Consider the following 19,288-nt stretch of genomic DNA (forward strand, 5'->3'; position numbering starts at 1 on the left):
GCTTCGGAAACTATCAAAAGATACATTGGGATTTTACACAACTATGTATCTACATAGGTAGTAATAACATGTCATTAACAGTGTTTTTAGCAATGAAATTGGCCGTTTAACTCATAGATTAGTGGCCATTCTTAAATGGTTTGTTGTTGAATGTTTCAGCTGCTTAAATATTAATCTTGGATTGAAATCTGTTTTGGATTTATACTGTTTGAGCTTGTATTTCAGAATGACAGTAATAGAATTAGAACAATAACAAAAAGGTAGAGAGTTGTATATATAGTCTTCTGTTTAACTTGATGCTGAATCTTTGATCCTTGAAGGTAAATGTCACTGAGTTGGCTGCTTCCAATGAAGTATATTTAGGATGTTTTTAAAGGAGAACCATCAAAAACTTTCACCTCATTGTCATGGATTTGGGAAGAGTTCCTTTTGTTGGCAATACAGCCGGTTAAAAGTAAAATATTTGAATTTGTCCACTTTTGTTATTATCTTGCAAAATAAAACTCTGCTGTTTAAAAATGAATCATTCATTCTAATTTCTAACTGAAGTTACTGCACTTACTAAAACTAAGGAATTGAACTGAACTGAATTATTTGAAGATAAAAATTGTTACTTAGCATAATATTTATATATTTTCAAGTATATTAATATTGGAAAAATATTCCTATTAACAATATGACACTGATTTTAACCCAACTACACAGAACCACTTAATGTTACCAAAAACAAACTGATTTAAGTGTTAACTGTGATGTGTTTATATGTATTGAGTGTGACATTTCCACTTCACTTTGTTGTCTGTCATAAATGTAAATGAAACACTTGCAAAACATTTTCACATGTCACATTTAAAGCTTCCTTTAATTACATTTAGATATATCCTCATTGTTTCATGTTGCTTATATTTGTGGCCACTAAGAGGGCTATTTGTGTTTACAGCAGCTCAAATTCAATGCTGGATTTGGACATTGGTTTATATGAGTAATTTGCAAGTTATGATGAATTATGATTGCTATGTGTGAGCCCCTTACAGGCTTCCTACATATAAAAATAGATGCTGCAGGGCTGGCAGTTTTCCATTGTGTGTAAAGTCGAGTTAAGTCTGTGACTCAGGAAAACTGTTGCCATGTTCACCATGATTGTGATGAGACTGTAAGTCATTGTGTGTTTGTTTATGAGTGTGTGTGCTGCTGGGAGAAGTATTGCTGCAGTGTTTGAGCATTGACAGGATAAAGTAGGGCATGGTGAAGCACAGGCTCACAGGACAGCTGCATTGCAGACGGCGCTTGAGGGGGAGTGAGTAATCGAGAGCTGCAGCTCTCATACATGGCAGCACCAGTGGATCCCTCCGCCATTCATACCCTACTGCCTCACTGGCCCATTCACAGAACCAGTTAAGGAGGAGCTGACTGTCTCAGGGAAAACACAGCCCACCCTATTACCTTACTTACATTAACCCCTTGCCTGCCATCTCTTGCTGTCTGTTTCATTGTAGTCTGCGTTGTCTATTTGAAGAAGACAAAGACACGGCTGTGTCTTCTTCAAATAGATATAGTGATCAACAAACATCACTGACTGCATTGGGATTTTTTTTTTACTTGTACAGTTTGGCTGGATTTCAGCTCACTTCTATACAGCAACTGATAAATTATTTCTACTTACAGTTATTAGAAAAATACCCCCCAAAAAAAAGGGTGTTGGCAGCATTTTCCAAAGTCAAATTATTACATAACAGTAACCCTGTGTGCCATTTTACAATTATATAACATATAGTGCATGGCGGTGTTTCCTTATGTATGCAAATTAGGTAAAAGTATGTCAAACTGATGTGGCACCAGGTGAGTGTCTGTGTGCACCTGAACGTGGCAGAATGAGGGGAGATGTTGAGTCGTGCACCTCCCACCCTCCACCCTCCACCCACCCACCCCTCAAAAAAAAAAAAAAAAAAAAAAAAAAAAAGGATTACTTCTGTTGAAATGCTGAAGTGTGCCAATCACACACATGATGGATTATTACTAAGAAATTATTTTAGCTCCAGGATCCAGCCGAGGCTTCTGGCGAGCTTCAGGAAAAATACTATTTTTTTTTTTTTTTTAAGTAAATGTTTGGATCTGTGGGGCATTGTTTGCTCCTGTAATCACAGGGGAAAACGATTTCCTCCTCAGTGATGGCTTGACCATATAACTTATTTGAGAAGTAGGGCAGGATGTAATTATAGGCTACTCTTCCCATCGATAATGTCCACACAGTATTCAAAGTACAGCAGACTAAGCAAGAAAGCGCTGCACATTTAACGGGATAATGACAAGCATTTAGTTACCCGTTTCCAAAACACTAATGTGTCAAGATCCCTGTTGCCTTGTCAAGCTTGTGGTCAGTCGCCTGATTAACCAAGAATAGCTATAGGCTGCTGCCCATACGTGCAATATTTAGTCTGAGTCCGCAGCGGTGTGCCGTACAGCTTTGTGAGTTTGTTCTCCCGTGGAAGACTAACTGTGCTATGATGTGCTAATGGCACAGCTGCCTGCCTGCCTTGATTTGTCATAATGCAGAGTGGGGGAAGGGGCGCTTTTCTCTGCAGCACTGCAGGTACGGAGCCATGGGCAGGACAGAAAAGCTGTCGGAGCTGCAGAGCGCTCGTCGTCGCCCCACGAGTCCCTGAGCTCTGATCCCACGACCCGAACCGGGAGAGGTTCGGCTGGGAGCTGCCAAATTACAGCCCCGCATAGCGGCATACAGACCGTTAAGTGTTCAAGGGAGCGTAGCAGCACCGAGTCTGAGCCTAACTCCACCGGCATGACAAAACGGCAGACCGCACACACAATGCAGGAGCGGAGGAGTGGGCGTGTTTGGGTAAACATGGTTAAACTACTGCAAACAGCAAGATTTAGATTCAGGCGGGCTGTTAAACTGGGAGAAAACGAATCCAGGCGTGTTTTTGAACGGTTGTTACCGACTTTCTCCAGTGCGGGAGAGACTCCGTGAACCGAATTCACACGCGTCGAGGAGAGTCGTGGCTGGACCTGTTTTCGAATATCATGTGTAAAGATAGTCCAAAAAAAAAATATATAATAATAATAGTGACAAATAATATAACAAACGAGCTTTTGGGAGCAGGACACGGCTCGTGCACGAGGCGACGAACGAACGGGAATTAGGGCGTCTGTTTACCGGCGGCACGTGCGCGCAACGTTTTTCCTCGCAGTGGTATTTTGTCATTTTACTGCAGGCTGGGATAGCAGCGACTACTAGAAACACTGGGAAAAGTGTGCATGTGTGTGTGAGGGGTGAAACAAGTGAAGAGGAGGAGGGGGATTTTAGAGGAAGAAGAGTAGTGAGCGGTCTTCCTCTCTCCCTCCCTCCCTCCCTCCCTCTCTCCCTCTCCCTCTCTCCCTCTCTCTCTCCTCACGTCGCTCTCTTCCCTCACTTTGTTCTATTGTTGACGAGTGCTGTGTTGAGATTGAGATTCAGTCTACACCAAGGATATATATTTTTATTTTCCCTCCGTGTAGCATCATGCAGTAGTCCGGCACGTTGAGTGAAATGCAGCTTTGGTTGGACTTCTTTTGGGTCAGGATGCCAGTGAATGACACCTGCATTTCCTAAAAGACAAAGGGGCTGTATTTTTTTTGGTGGGGGGGCTTTGAGGTGGACTCTACCAATGGAAAATAAAATAGAAGGTTAGAAGTGTTCAGCTCAACCTATGGCTGTAGTGCTGTGCTGTGTTGTGGTTGTGTTTGTGTTGTTGGGCTGCTTTTCTATTCTGTGCGTTTCTTGTGTAACTCATGCCAGAAAGAAGTTCCACGTTTCTTTGAACGCGCCCCGCATGCTTCAGTTCTCGTGTCCGGCGCTCTTTTCTGTGCTGTAAGGGGGAGTTTGGAAGAAATCGTGTGTTTTGGCCACATGCTTTCCAAGTGTTTCATGTGACTCTGCCTCATTGCAGCGCACGGTGGAGTTGGACGTTCACAGTGTAGCCAACTCCTGACTCACGACTCGTGCTTGGACGTGTTGAGAGACGACTCGAGACGCATTCGGAGATTAAAAAAAACAAAAAAAAAAACATGATTTCCTTTTCTGGTGTTTTTAATGGGAAAAGGACGTTTTCTTGTAGCGCTTCTGTTCTGTCGAGCCCGGGCGCTTTCAGTTTGCGCTCTTTCTTGACAGTTTTAGTGTGTTTTGGTCTGAACTCGCAGCTCTCCGTGTCCCAGGCTGGTGCATGCTGTTTCACGTGTTGTTGAGCGTAGTTGCTCCAGTCTAGCGCATTGGAGGATTGTCGCATCCCCCGAGTGCTGCTGAGGTTACCGGGGTTTAGTGTTGTCGGTGGACAAGACTTAACGCTGTTGTTTCATAGTTCAGATTCAGGGCTGACCTTATCAACGGCATGGACATATGGGGGTGGTGGAGGAGGGGGGGGGGGGGTACACTGTACGTTGCTACAGTAGCGTTTCAGCACCACAGACCGATGAACAGCGATTTTATATGAACTCCACTTCAAACTTTGTTGCGGTTGAGAGCTTCCCATATAAGTGAGAGAATTCCAGATATACATTTACCTACCTGTTGCTCCTCAGTAAAGTTTTTGACTTTCCCTATATTCCATGCGGAGGACGACATGCATCGCCCATACTTTAGCCTGTTGAAAGAGCTGAGAGAGAGACCAATGTGGCAAAGTGTTTGGATGAATCACCACATGCAGTGCCTTTCATGTTTTGCACAAGCCCAATGCATATGCATATATAGAGGTAATAAAAACTAACGTTTTTTTTTCTCTGGCCACTTATATCTCAAATGATTTCAAGTAGGCTGTAGTTGCACAAAACATTTCTTAGTTAAGCCATTAATAGCAATGTTAGCAATAGTAACAAATGTTAGTTGTGCCGTATGTTGCAGAGGAGTAATATTAATATTGATAACATTACTTTTGCCGAAGTTTTGTTCCCTTTATCATAATTTTATCTTTTTGATATAAAATGTCTAAATGTTAGTATTAAGGTCAGAAATACTGTGATAGCAGATGAAGTGTAAGTGTCTAATATCATGTCTGGAGTAGCATAAGTATTATGTAATTTTACAGGCAACTGTGTTACTGTAGCTCTTGATGCACTACCTGTAGTATTAATAAAAGGAGCAATAACAGTAGTAGTACTAGTAACAGCGGCAGTGACGTGGGAATGCTTACACCTGGAGGTGATAGATCACCCCAGACAAAAGTTTTAAAGGGATAGGAACTATTAAAGAGAAACCATCATTTTGGGAGGGGGAATAATTCCTCGCTATTTATGTGCCTCAGTTCAAGATTCCCAAATAATTAGGAATGACCCCAATTAAGGCAGCCTCACTGTTATTGACCTCCCTTAATCTGATTAATTTGATTTTTTTTTTGGTATTATTTTCTTTATTTCTTACAGTAATAATACTAATTTATTTGACCTTACAGTACAGTCCTTTTAAATCTAACACGTAGTGGGAAGATGAGATAAACACCTGTATAATCTGATGCAACCCAGTATAATCTTTATGCAATGAATTCCTCCTTTGTGAAGCATATCATGTGTGGTTTCTAATGATACTGTCACAGTACAGTAGAGTGAAGTTTTTGGTGAGTTTTCAAGCTGTAGTTTGTGGTTTTCATTAGGTTACATTATATTATGCATGAATCAAAATATGTCAGTGCTCTGTTCTGAAATATTAATTATGCAGTCCACATCTGTGATAAAAAGCTTTCGTCTCTTTTTGGGGGGGTTTCTTGGCTATTTCGTATTGAGAATTTTTATTTTAATTTGTGGATCAGTCTCAGGTTCAGTCCCTGTTTGTGCTGTGCAGGTGGATGCCTGTGTTGTCAGAAGACCAAAATTTTTTTTAAAAAAAAAAGGGGTAATTAATATACTGTACGTAGACTCAAACCAAGTATTATTCATAAATCATACCAAGATCTTATGTCTTCCAAGTCTCATTTTTCTGTCTCTGATCTCTGCTCATTCTCCTGTCTGTCAGAAGTTTTAAATTACAATTGTAGCTACATCATAATAAATCATGGGTAGGATTCTAGTATGTGACAAAAGGCTGAGCTATGATTGTAAGTACAGTGTTGATAGAGATTTAAAGAAAGCCTAGAAGAATCTCAGAATTTATGTGAATGCACGTAGACTAATTGTACTTTCTTACTAATAATGGAAAGCTTTGGCGAAGTCCTGTCTCTTGGGTCGTGGTGTTTTATATCAAATTGATTCATCTTTGAAATTATTTCTCTACTCATCTCTCATTTGCACTTGTGCCTGCAGCTGAAGTGTCCAGCCGTGTATTGTTGCTTATGCAAATAAAAAGCCAATGAAATGTGCTTGTTAGGGTATCAACTGAGCCCCTATAAAAAAAAATTTAAAAAAAAAATCAAACTACCCTACTTTCAGAGACAAAAAGCTGATATAGAATCACCCTATTAGTGTGATAGCCGATGACAATAAATCCCTATTGTGTGCACTCTTGGCATTTTACCTTCAATGTGACATACTGTGTCTATTCTGCTTTCAGGCCGTACTTATATTGACCTATATAGCTGGACAACTGCCAGCAGGTTAAGAGCTGCATTGAAGCCTTGTGACCTTTGTTTGCAGTGTTAAACTACTGTATTCGGTAGTTGAGAGTAAATTATTTCTGTGTGGAAATAGTGGAGGCAGAATTGTCAGAACATAATAATTCATAATATTACTATTTTAAAAATCTGGTACTATTTTTTTTTTTTTTTTAAATGTATGTACTGCAAAATAGGTTTAACAGTGATAGAGGTTTCTGGCTACTTAACATTTATTTGTAGTCATGAAATTAAATTGTTGACATCAGAGCCGGTTGCCTTGTCTGTGAGAGATTTCTATTGTTGGTGTTGCATACTAATGTAAGAAAGACCTGTAAAGCTACAATAACTTTTGTCCACTGAGAGAAGGATTCTGGGTTGAGGGAGAGGGCATACAAAGCATGATCAATTACCTGACAGACAGAAAACCAAACATGCTTTACAGCTGAGTAATAGAAAGAAAAATTAAAACTGCTTCTCTATGATTCTGGTCTTTTTTTTTTTGTGCGGGGAGATTTTATTTGCTACCTGTCTGAGAGGTTTCATCCAGGTGTTTCAGCTTCTTATAACAGTCGAGACTAACAGGTTAAGTCAATTTGAATCTCTAATTTACCTCGAAGTGTGATTGGGATTGCATTTGTCTGTTCGTTGTGTGTTAACCTTTGTGATGGATTGACAACCTGTCTCTCGCCCCGCCTTATGACCCTGAACAGTATAAGCAGCACAGCAGATGGATGGGTGGCATCCTCAATAGATTTGATGCCATAGTAACAGATTGTACAACATACAGTCTTACACACATTACATTCTTTGAACAGTTAAATCTTCTTATATTCTCTTCTAACAAGAATTAAAAGCAAGGAAATAACAATAGAACAAAACCACAATAAGTCCCTGCACTATATCGAAGTACAGGCTGCCTTTGAGCGACACACAGCCGTGTGTTCCAGCTGCGAGGGCTGCTGCCAGATGGCCCGGCCCCTTCCTCTGCATGGTCACAAATACCAGCCCCTGTCCATCAGCTCCCACAGACACCCGGAGGCAGCCTGGCCTCTGGTCTTTCCGCTGGGTTACATGTGAGAATTTGACTGGCTGCAGAGAGATAATGAGGTCCAGCACTAAACTTGATTGGCATGAACAGAGCCAGAGGTTGAGAAGTGGGGATTAAAGATGTCCTCCTCCAGTCTTATTAGAAGTCCACGATATGAATAACCCTGTAAGCCCTTTCTAAGGATAAAAGTTGAGTGTGACTTACGCTTACGAACACGATTAAAGACGTGTTATTGATCTGAAGTTAGAAAAACAAATAGTGCGAGCATAATTGTGACTTTCAGTGTATATTATTTTCTTGTGCTGTGGGTTTTTATTATATATAAGCATAATAGGTACATAAATAAAAGGTGTTTTAGTGTGTGCACAAGCAATAAGATGTTTTCAAGACACTGAGGCTCCGGTATTAGTTCTCTTCATCCTTGACATTTCATATTGGGGACAGATAAGCTGCCTTTCGCCGTCCTCTACCTTGACCCAACCACTGAATTCTCCAGCCTGTCTCTTTGACCGACCTCTGTCCTGTCGTGTCCTCTGATTCCTGCCCCCTTTTCGCTCCCCTCTCTTTTTCTACCCTTCTCTATCACCCTCCTCCTGTCCTCTCATCTAACTTCACCCTTGTCCTGTCCTTACTGTAATCTCTCCTGCTGGCTTCTTCCTTCCTCCAGGCTGTTCTCACTCCCACTGTGTTCCACTGTGTCTCAATGAGCAGCCTTGTCCTTCCTTCCCCTTATCCCTGAGTACATCAACCTGTCTCACGAGGAGCCGCTGCCGTGTCCCAGAGATGAGATAGATGACATGGGGCAGGCCTTTGACGTTGTTTGGATTGAAACCCAGGACACATTTTACAGGTCCTCTGCTCCCTGCTTGTCTCAGAGGACATGAGTGTCCTTTGGGAGAAGCTAATAAGAAGCAACAGCAAAGCCGCAGTGACACACAACTGTCATAACAAACTAAGGAACATTACTGACTCCGCAGAGATCAGCTACTTGTTTTTAACATGCAGAAAATATCTTACAGCACTTGCTATGGTTCCTATGAATTACAGACATTTCCCACAGTAGACTTGTGACTTTCCCCGATGGAGCTTTTTTAATCTATATTACAGGACCAGGTCACAGGCTCCTGTCTGCTGGGTCCCACGATGCCAACATTAGTAATTTATTCTAATGAGCATTAGTCCCAAGGCAAGTGGCAAAATTACTCATTTGGGTTATCGGTCATAAAAGCTGAATACCTTTTTTGTTGTTTTTTTTGTCCCTGTCACTCGATTAAAAGACCTGTTGTGTGGTATTTTCCCATCTTGTCAAGGCTTTCGTCCCAAAGCTGAGAGGTTTTCCTCTCACTTTTAAGCAGAGACGAGTCAAGTCATCATTTAGCAGCATATTCACTGTAATTTTCAAAAAGCACACTCTTGTGTTGTGTAACGGACCGTCCGACCCTTCACTCTAAACTCTTTTAGCTGTTCTCATTAAAACAACCCTCACTTGATAACACTTTGCACTCCACAGGATAGCCCACACCAGAAATTAGTTCAGGTGTATAGAGGTGTGAGACAGAGTGAGAAAATCAGTGTAGGTTTTTTATTGAGGCAGTGAAGAGGTCTCTCTATGCTTTTAGATTTTTCAGATCCAATTTGAAAGGGGCAAAGTTAACAAGGGGAGTACAGCACCATGATACTTTACAAGAGAGGGAATGGGACTCACCCTCCGAAACTGAGCCTGCCTTTGGAAGACTTGCATGTATCAGGACAGCTGTATTTTCACACTTTCATTGACCAAACATTATTCATTTAAATTCTTTAATATATTGATGGGTCTGCCTCAGTTTTGCACCCAGTTACATTTTAAAATCACAGTCTGCCCTAAATGTGTGCGAGTGACCACGTCTGCTGCCACACACTGTCACAAGGGAGTAAACCAGAGAGGGGGAGGGCGCTGACAACGTCACCGTGTTGTCAGAGAGCTGTTTGGCTGCTCACCTTCTCGGTCTCCTCCCTCTCCCCCACCCACTCATCTCTACCCCCATCCTCCCTCTGCAGTGGACGTGCATCGCATTTGGAGCAGCAGGCAGCAGGTGGAAATGACATCATCTGCACTGCAGCACACTGCAGCACTGGGTCTGAACAAAGACATGTCAGCCTACTGCTAACTATCCCCCTTTCTCTCTCTCTCTCTCTCTCTCTCTCTCTCTCTCTCTCTCTGTCTCTCTCTTTCTCTCTCTCTCTCTCTCTCTCTGTCTCCATCTCTCTGTCCATGTCTCTCCCCACATGTCAGCCAGACTGAAAGGGAAGAGCGTAGCCTTGTACCAAGGAAGGTTGTAGGGCTGTGACTTGTCTCAACCCGCTGACTCCCCTCCTGACACAGGAGCTCAGTCTAGAACAGGCGTATGACTCCTGACCTGACTAGCCTCCACAAGTCGTCATGTGAATTGGTCAGGTTGGATCCCACATAGTAAGAAGCAGTGATATGAGAGTGATCTGCTGATCTGACAGCACGCTTGCTTACAGTAGGGACTCTACAGCATTCACAGGAGTCAAAGTCAGCGACCACATTGTTGTCCTTTCACTCCATTGTTCACAGTGCAGCATATTGTCACCGAGAGCAGTAATTTCCCAGTGACAGTATGCTTTTCTGTTCAGAAGTTACTTGACCTCTTTTACAGTGGCATGCAGGAGGTCTCCCTGTGACATTAGCTCTCTGTGGAGCCTACAGCTGTGACTGCCAAGATACCGTAAAGCGCAAATGTCACCGGGTCGCGCTGTGAAGGCTCCCCACTTAGAGTCATTAGGTCCCTGCCTACGGCATCAACACTGAGAAAAGACAGTAGGCCAAGTATACAGGAAAAAGATTTATAGACTCTATTTCTTCATTGTTTGCCTCCATCTCCATCTCCATCTCCATTTTTTTTTTTTTTTTTTTTTTTTTTTGCTGGTGTACTGAGTCCTTCTCCTCCCCTTCATCAATAAGCCAATAGCACACAGGCAGACCATACACACACAGCCATGTTCCTGTCGCCTAGTTACCGCTCCGCAGCAGGTTGCCACAGAAACGGCCTCATAGTGGCTAAATGGGGAATGCTAATGCAGTCTTCTATACTCCCTGCTGCAGTGGGCTCTCTGTGCCCATCCCAATCCACTGTCTGTACACAGCACGCTTTGTGTGTGTGTGTGTGTGTGCGCGCGTGTGTGTGTTTCTGCACGCGCACGCTTATACTCACAAGTGCTTGTTGTTTGTTTACGTGTGGGTTCGTGTTTGTGTTGGGGATTTCCTTAATGCTTCAGTAAGCCTTGTATCTTACAATGTTACATTAATGTATCACAACAGGTTTAAATTTCAGTCTATATAAGTGTGTGGACTTTTTTATTAGTTACTTAAGTGAATTTTATGCAGTGATCAGTGTATGGCAATTTTACAGTCTGCTTAATTTTTCATTTACCGCTGTTTTATTTTGTGTTTGTTTCAATTGAAGTAGTCTATAGTAGTCACTTGTTCTGCCCTTTCCTCTCTAAGGTCTTGAATAATGCAGTTTTCCCTATATTTCTGACATAGAAAAAACCTTTGCAGAAACAACCAGTTAAAAACTACTCTCACTGACACAGGGGACAAAGTAGTAGTTGCCTCCTAAACAGCATGTAAACACGCTCAAGTCTGATGCGTTGCAATCCATCTTGATGTGTGGAAAGACTGGATTTTCAAGGGCTCTGCATAGGTACAAGTTGTGATTGATTCTGTGCTGTCAACTTCTTAGTCCAGCTACCATACAGGCGCAAGGTACAGAGGCGGGTTGGGACTCCGTGGCCATAATAGGCTGTACTTAATCAGCTGGAGAAGGCCGTCAGCTGTACACCTGCTCTGGAGCTCTGTGTGAATGGGTGGGCACGTTAAGCATTGGCCAATCTTTAAACCTATATTAGTCATCTGGAGCTGTGTTTGAGTGCTGTGAGAAAGATGGCGGCAGGACTTCAGTGATGGGAGTCATTAGTAGATGATTGATAGGCTTGAAAGATTATTTTAGTAAAGCCAATTGTTTTGATGAAGTTAATGATTGGTGCTATTGTTTTCACTCATTCTGGAGAGATAAATCATGACTGGAAGGTTCTGGTGAGTGTGCTTGTGTATAGCTGAAAGAAATCAACTTTTCCTTCAGCTTTTCAGTATCCCAGAAGCAGACATGTGCATTTGTTCTTAAGTGGTTGATTGTATGCCTCACAATATGAAGCCCCAAGTCACTGCGACAGTCTTAATGCTCCTCAGAGCAACATATTGGTGCAGCTTGTGGTGCATACTGTGTGATCATTTGTCTTGTCAGGATACAAGGTTGTTTGTGCTGCTACTAGCAAACACAGACATTTTTTCCCCCTCACACTGGCTGCTACTTGTGTGCTGACATGCTCTTCTTCTTCTTCTTCTTGTGTCCCACTGTTTGCCCAGATAACCAATTCAGAATGTCTATCTTGGAGCGCTTGGAGCAGATGGAGAGGAGGATGGCAGAGATGGCCAGCCACCAGCAGTCGAGCAGTGCAGGGAGTGGTGGAGCTGGGGGAGGAACAGGGGGAGGAGGGGGAGGAGGAGGAGGAGGAGGAGGAGGAGGCGGTGGCGGTGGTGGAGGAGTTGGAGGGGGAGGCAACAACAGCCAGTCACAGGTAAAAAAGCCACATCATGCTGCTCATATGTTGTGTTTAAAGCCATGTGACAGAGCACAGAAAGCACATTGTGTTCTGTCATCACTGATTGACAAATGTACTGTTTAACTACATGTAACAGTCGGGGTTTTTTTGTCTCTGTAAAGAAGCTGACAACAACCAATAACAATTTCCTCCTTTGTGTATGTGAGTGTGTATCTGGCCAGACGCAGGCCAGCAGTTCCTTCGAGAGCCGTGTGGTGGTGGTCTGTGAGAAGATGATGAGCAGAGCTTGCTGGGCCAAGTCCAAACATTTAATCCACTCCAAGACCTTCAGAGGCATGACACTCCTCCACCTGGCTGCGGGCCAGGGCTACGCCACCCTCATCCAGACGCTCATCAAGTGGCGGTGAGAATGAATTTCTCCACAAACTGTTTAATGGGGCTCTGGTTTGTAATCAATGTACACCGCACTAAACAGAAGCTCATTGTTTTCTCTCATCTGTCCAGTACCAAGCATGCTGATAGTATTGATTTGGAGTTGGAAGTGGACCCTCTCAATGTGGATCACTTCTCCTGCACGCCTTTGGTAAGAAAGCTGATGTTAACATGAGATAGTGTGAGCAATAATGGGAAAAAAACAAATCAGCTCTATTTCACTTTTCCTGCTTTGTCTTGTTTATCTGTTTTCCTTCCAGATGTGGGCGTGTGCGCTGGGTCACCTGGAGGCTGCGGTGGTTCTGTATAAATGGGACAGGCGTGCCCTAGTGATCCCGGACTCTCTGGGCCGCTTACCCCTGTCAATCGCCCGCTCTAGAGGACATACCAAACTGGCGGAGTGTCTGGAGCAGCTACAGAGGGAGGAGCAGCAGCCGCCGGCCCCTCTACCACCCACAACTCGCATGTCTTTCTCCCCAGCCCCCGACGCCCCCACCACAGACAGCTGGATGGTCAGCTGGGCGAATGACAGTGTGGTGGCACCCAGCGGCAAGAAAGGATGTCCGGCCACCACCACAACCACATCCAGCACCACCAGCCTCAATCCAGGTCGGTACAGTCGAACAAAAATCACTGACAGGAAGATCCCTCATCGTCTGATACTGTGTGACAAACTAAGTCTTGCATGTATTATGCAGTTTATTATTATGTGTTGTGTTTTTTGCAGACTTGAGAAGACCAAGGTCAGAGCCCTCCAACTACTACAGCAGCGAGGGACAAAGAGACCTCCCTCTAGCTAAAAAACATAAACCCAACCCAGAACTGTTTCAAACTCGGCCTGACAAGGCCATGTCTGTTCCTCTGAGCCTGGAGCAGCAACAGCTCCACAAGCTGTCCTCTAACGCTAAAAGCCTGTCCTCGGAAGGCCTGAGCTCAGACAAAGGCCTGTCTACAGGAGGCAGCACAGGGACAGCAAGATGGGCCTCCAGAGAGAGTTTCTCCAGTAGCGGCTTGGGGAGGAAGACGCTGGGGATCAGTGGAGGCAGCAGCCTGGGGAAGGAGAAGCTGGTCAACCGGCTACGTCAGCGGGAACAGTTAGGCATGCTGGTGATGGCAGACAGAGAAATGGCTGATTCGGAACTGCTATCGTATCGGGAGGATCTGGAGAACCAGGAGTGTCTCACACAGATGGATGACCTGCAGGTGAGAATGGAGAAAAAAAAAAAAAAAAAACATACTCGGTCAGCTAATTATTTAGATGCTGACGTTGCTGTAAGGACAATGCAGTAGCAGAAACAACAACCACATGATGCATGCATTTAAGAAAATAAAACATCAAGCAAAATGTCAGTTTTAACATATTCTCCATTTAAAACATCATTTTATAAAAAGGGAAATATGTGCACTTTCAAATAAAGCACGTGCACTGCCACAGGGAGGATGTGGCATGGATGACATGCATTAGAGCAACACGATTTTTAGTTAAGAAGCATACTGTAGCAAAATAAAATTCAAATCACAGTGCCATGCCACCTCTTTTATGTCGTCCTTCAACACCAAGTCAACCTGGCACTCTGTCGATGACCATCACTGCATAATAAACTCTCTCTATTGATCTACTTCAAATAACCCAGGGATTCTTCCAGGCATCCATATCAGTGTAACTACTGCTCCAATAGATGAAGTGCTGGGTTAAGAATTTTTGCCTCCAACAACATCACTGTCATCATTATTGCACCACCCACCAACATTTTTGTCACTAGGCCAAACAGTTAAATCTGCATGATTAGACCGTGTTTAGACACCAAAGAGGCAGTCTTAAAACGTATATGTAGTGATGAAGATTAGTAGGTAAGTCCTGAACTCTGTCTTCCTTGTTTGTCTCAACAAAACAGGTAAATATGATGACTCTGGCTGAGCACATCATCGAAGCAACGCCGGAGAGAATCAAAAGGGAGAACTTCACTGCTGCGGACTCGGTGCCCTTAGACACATCAGGGGTCAGCAACACCATGAACTGGCTGGCCAACTACCTGGGAGATGTAGAACAGCTGCCAAGCATCATACATCTACGGTAAGCAGCACCAGGATACAGAGAATAGCAGATATGCAGATTTCACAGGCAGTTGGTGGACGCGTGTACGGCTTGTCGTCCCCTACTGCATCGTAATTTGTCCTTTATCTCTGCTTTATTACACCCGGGTATTGTCCAAAAAAAGAGTATTGTTTTGATGGGAGAAAATGGATGGAGAGAAAAAAACAAGCATAATGAAGAACATGTTTAAACATGCATGCATTTGAGAGAAACTTGAATATTAACTGATTGTCAAAAAGAAAAGAGAAAACTTATTTTTAAAGGTGCAGTGGCTGAAGTCTTACTGTGATGGCATTATTCTTAAAAAGTTCACTCTCTCATCAATTGCTACATTTCTTTATATGTCTTGGAAATTTGGCACTCAATGTAAACAGAAAAATATTTTCAATTTGATTCTTGCATCCACTGTATATAACTATGTCATTATGCATATCGATTATCTGCATCATTCCTAGACTAAAGATATGTAATAGTTGTGAAACAAAGTAAAGATTTCTGTAATCTCCTTTCCTCAGGTCTCTGTATAATGAACCCCTGACCCCCTCTTCCAACCCCAGCCTGAGTCCTGGAGGGTCTCCGCTCAGAGAGGGGCCCCTGGAAAGGTCGACGCTCCCTTCCCCAGCTGACTGGAGTGAGTTCATCAATGCCTCCAACAGCAAGGTGGAGCGAGACCTGGCCCAGCTGACTCTGTCAGATCCAGAGCAGAGAGAGCTGTACGAGGCTGCCCGCCTCGTCCAAACTGCCTTCCGCAAGTACAAGGTACAGGCCCGGTGCTCAGGTGCCATAAGCTGTGTACTGTTGCCCACACTGACAGGGCTGCAGGATTAGGAGTGGTGTCAATAGATGGATTTGTTTTTGGCTTCAGGGGAGATGTTGAAGGGTTCCTTTTTATGTGGTTCCAATCATTGTAGCTCTGATTTTTGCAGTAAGGTTCAGGATTTTGATACGGTTTATTAACATCTTTTATCTCTAAATGTACTGTTTTATTGATCACATTTTCTGTCTCTATCTTTGTCTCATTCTCTGTTCCTCTGCTCATATACACATTACAACTATAACAAAAAAATACAAATATGTCCCTGTGGTTTCAGCATGGGAAAGGTGGCTTGAGCAGAGCATGGCCTTGCTTAGAGAAACGACTGCACTGTCCCCTGTTTCCCTGCTGCACTTAGACAGATTTAAGATAATGTTCTCCCACTCTGTCTCTGTCTCTCTGTCTCTCTGTTTCTCAGTTAGGGGTATGGAGCCTGCTACTGCCTGTTTTTAACTAGCTCTCCACACACCAGTCCTTTTCCCCCTGCCCGATCCCATTTCTCAACTCCCTACGCACCCCCCCAGCTACTTTTAATGAGTTTTTATATGACAAACTGTTGGCTGTCGTTCACAGTCATCTGTTGAGCCCGTCTGCCAGCTGATATCAAGGTGGACCTTTGGCTCTCTGTCACGCAACAGCTTACCTTCCTCCTCCCTAATATTCACAGGGGGAGGGCTGGTCCACCAGGCGTGGACTTCCATGGTGGCATTCACATGCGAGCTACCAGGAGACCTCACGGAAATAGAGCCACTAATATCCTTGGTGGCAAAAAGCAGGTTGTGCTGTGACCTCTGACCTCTCACACTCTATTCTCCAACAGGGGCGGCCCCTCCGAGAGCAACAGGAAGTAGCTGCTGCTGTTATACAACGTTGTTACAAGAAATACAAACAGGTAGGCACCGCGATTCACCGATGTGCTCCAGACATGATTAAAATCTACATCTCAGTACATTTTAGTGCATCATTCATAATGTTTTCCTTTTCCTGTTCACAAGCTAACATGGATAGCCTTGAAGGTAAAACATTTTCGCTGACACCTGCCCAAGCGTCAATCCATAACACACACAGCAGAGCGTGACGCACTGTTTTGTTCTCGTCGGCAGTATGCACTTTATAAGAAGATGACGCAGGCCGCCATCCTTATCCAGAGTAAATTCCGCAGCTACCACGAACAGAAGAAGTTCCAGCAAAGCAAGAGGGCTGCCGTGCTCATTCAGCAATACTACCGCAGCTACAAGGAGTTTGGCAGGCTGAAGCCCCACCACCGGGGGGCCGCTGCTGCCCTGGTGCAGCACAAACTGAGGTAGACATTCATACTGAATTAATACTCGAATATACAAATCAAGTTACAGATAGTAGGTTACAGAAGAGACCACTTTGTCATACATACTGCAATATGATGTGCGAATTGGACTTGACTGAGGATTAATCGATGCCTTAGGTCATTTATCAACAGACATATTTACCACAAGAAGTCTGAGGACTGATAAATAGTAATTTTATGTTTTGAAAGGGAAACATTAAAGATTAGTCAACTGTGTCTCCACAAACGATTGTTTGCTGGACAGTAAGACACTGTTGTCTTTCTGCTGTTTTATAGAGGTAGTCTGCTCACAAAGAGGCAGGATCAGGCTGCCAGGAAGATTATGAGGTTCCTACGACGCTGCCGCCACAGGTAGGCCCCAACGGTGACTCACACACATACTGACATACTCATTTATATACATGCATACATGCACATACAAGTTTACACAGGCTAAATGAAAGCTCACTTTCAGATTTACTGCAAGGGTTAGTTATCCTATTGAGTTAATCAGTAGAAACTACTTCCAGTGTCATAATTTTGTCCATCCCTCAACTATTTTTTTTTTTACTGTGTGATGTGTTTGATTTATTTTTGTTGCAAAAAAATAAAAAGGGTGGTTAGAAATGTCCCCAACTCCTAAGCTCCACCTCCCCCCCTCCTCACTGTATTTGGCCCCCACCTGTCCTCGCCCCCTCCCTCACAGTACCTACTGTGTGCTAATAGCTGTCTGGTATTGTTTTGCTGTTTATGCCAAGCCCCTTGATGGACCATAGACTGTTCAAGCGGGTGAGTGCAGCCTCAGCAACTCAGTTCGTGCCTCTTTCTTCCTCTCTCTCTTTCTCTACCTGTTTATTCTGTATGCCTCTTTCTTTCCTGACTCCCTCTACTCTCACTCTTTAATAATACAATTATCTCCTCCTGAGGTCTCGGCCTTCGCATCCTTTCCCTCCTCTCCTCACTTCCTCTTTTTGCTCTCTTTCTCTCTCTCTCTCTCTCTCTCTCTCTCTCTCTCTCTCTCTCTCTCTCTCTCTCTCTCTCTCTCTCTCTCCACCACCCCACCCACCCTTCCTCATTCTCCATCACTGTTGCTTGATGCCTGCTTGCATGACGGCTGCCAACTGGAGCCACAGGTGGACTGAGAAGCTCAGATTTAGAGCAGAACCGTTCTCAAACTAACAAAATGCTTCTGATTGACAATATCACTGCAACACTTAACAGGCACTTCTCTGACTCTCTTTATCTCTGTCCTTTCTCTCCTTAGAAGTTACTTTTGGTTCATGTTTTTTTGTTGTTTTCTTTCAGCTTTGTGTGGTTATGCAGATAGCCAGTTTGAGAGAACGGGAGGCTTTTTCTCAACCATGTTTTATATTCTGCTGCATGTCAAAGTGGTGACAACTCTGGGCCTTGCTCTTCTACCTTTAGGCATGCTATGGAACTGCTGTTTCTGAAGTAGTTGTCTGTCTGGCTGGCTGTGTGCTCTGTTTTTTAGCCACTCGACAGACTGTGAGGGGGATTTAACCCTTCTAATTTCCATTTACTAAAATTGTGTCAAGTCTTTGAACGTGATATGCCCACTGGTTCATCAAAACAAAAGAAATAAATGAAGTATAAAATGCTCTAAAAGATACACTCGAATGGAAAAAAGGCTATTTATCCTCCTCGCTGTGACATGTTTTGTATTCTTTTAATAGTAGCCGTTTATTGTCCTAAAATAGGTTAGCATGTTTTTAGAGCAGGTGAGATTGTTGATGTTACCACCTCTTATGTCTGCTATACTGTGATATAGGTTAGAAAGCTGTGATAGCATATAGGTCACAGCGACAAAACAAACAATAGTTTCCTCCATCCACGGGACTACCTCACATAGCTTTAATGGATTCACACCTCCAGGGAGTGTACACCAGCTCAGCATGAGAGGATGCAGCACACACTCACCCATGGTGTGTGTGTGTGTGTGTGTGTGTGTGTGTGTGTGTGTGTGTGTGTGTGTGTGTGTGTGTGTGTGTGTGTGCGCGCACGTGCACTGCATCTCACCATGCAAGTCTACTTCTCTTCAAGACATACGTAAATGTAGTCGTATTTGTCCATCACGTGGTGGTTGGTGTGTGTTTAGGTTAATCTAACCACCTTTTGCTCACACACTCCAGACACACACATTCTTGTGGTGGTAATATTTTATGAACTACCAGTGAGTGCACTTGTGAAAATTTCAGGTGCGTTGTATTTTGTTTTACAAACTGAGAATTTCTTCTCAACCTTTTCTCAGTGTGATGACGATTCACTGACTACAACTGACCAAATAGATTATTTTTAGATGTAGAAAAAACACTTCTGTGAAACACCTAAAGGTAGTTCACCTTCGAGCCACCTTAGTGCTGCATTTTGTGCAAAA

General features: G+C 43.5%; 1 protein-coding gene across 10 annotated transcripts in view; it reads left to right on the forward strand.

The window, feature by feature from the left end:
• Positions 1-19,288, forward strand: part of camta1a (calmodulin binding transcription activator 1a) — a 283,560-nt gene that overhangs the window by 258,667 nt on the left and 5,605 nt on the right. For 4 of the 10 annotated variants that reach the window (XM_069141517.1, XM_069141523.1, XM_069141522.1 and 1 more), the window contains 12 exons: positions 12,053-12,264; positions 12,456-12,652; positions 12,754-12,832; positions 12,942-13,290; positions 13,409-13,884; positions 14,577-14,755; positions 15,292-15,535; positions 16,411-16,482; positions 16,586-16,606; positions 16,694-16,893; positions 17,191-17,265; positions 17,652-17,682. In XM_069141517.1, the coding sequence (XP_068997618.1) occupies positions 12,053-12,264; positions 12,456-12,652; positions 12,754-12,832; positions 12,942-13,290; positions 13,409-13,884; positions 14,577-14,755; positions 15,292-15,535; positions 16,411-16,482; positions 16,586-16,606; positions 16,694-16,893; positions 17,191-17,265; positions 17,652-17,682 (2,135 nt within the window). Of the gene's footprint in view, positions 1-12,052; positions 12,265-12,455; positions 12,653-12,753; positions 12,833-12,941; positions 13,291-13,408; positions 13,885-14,576; positions 14,756-15,291; positions 15,536-16,410; positions 16,483-16,585; positions 16,607-16,693; positions 16,894-17,190; positions 17,266-17,651; positions 17,706-19,288 lie in introns of all 10 variants that reach the window. The other 6 variants (XM_069141520.1, XM_069141528.1, XM_069141527.1 and 3 more) reach the window with 5 other exon arrangements.

This window comes from Embiotoca jacksoni, unplaced genomic scaffold, assembly GCF_022577435.1.
Source record: "Embiotoca jacksoni isolate LCO1_2020_lvr unplaced genomic scaffold, fEmbJac1.0.p SCAF_9, whole genome shotgun sequence".
Taxonomy (NCBI): Eukaryota; Metazoa; Chordata; class Actinopteri; family Embiotocidae; genus Embiotoca; species Embiotoca jacksoni.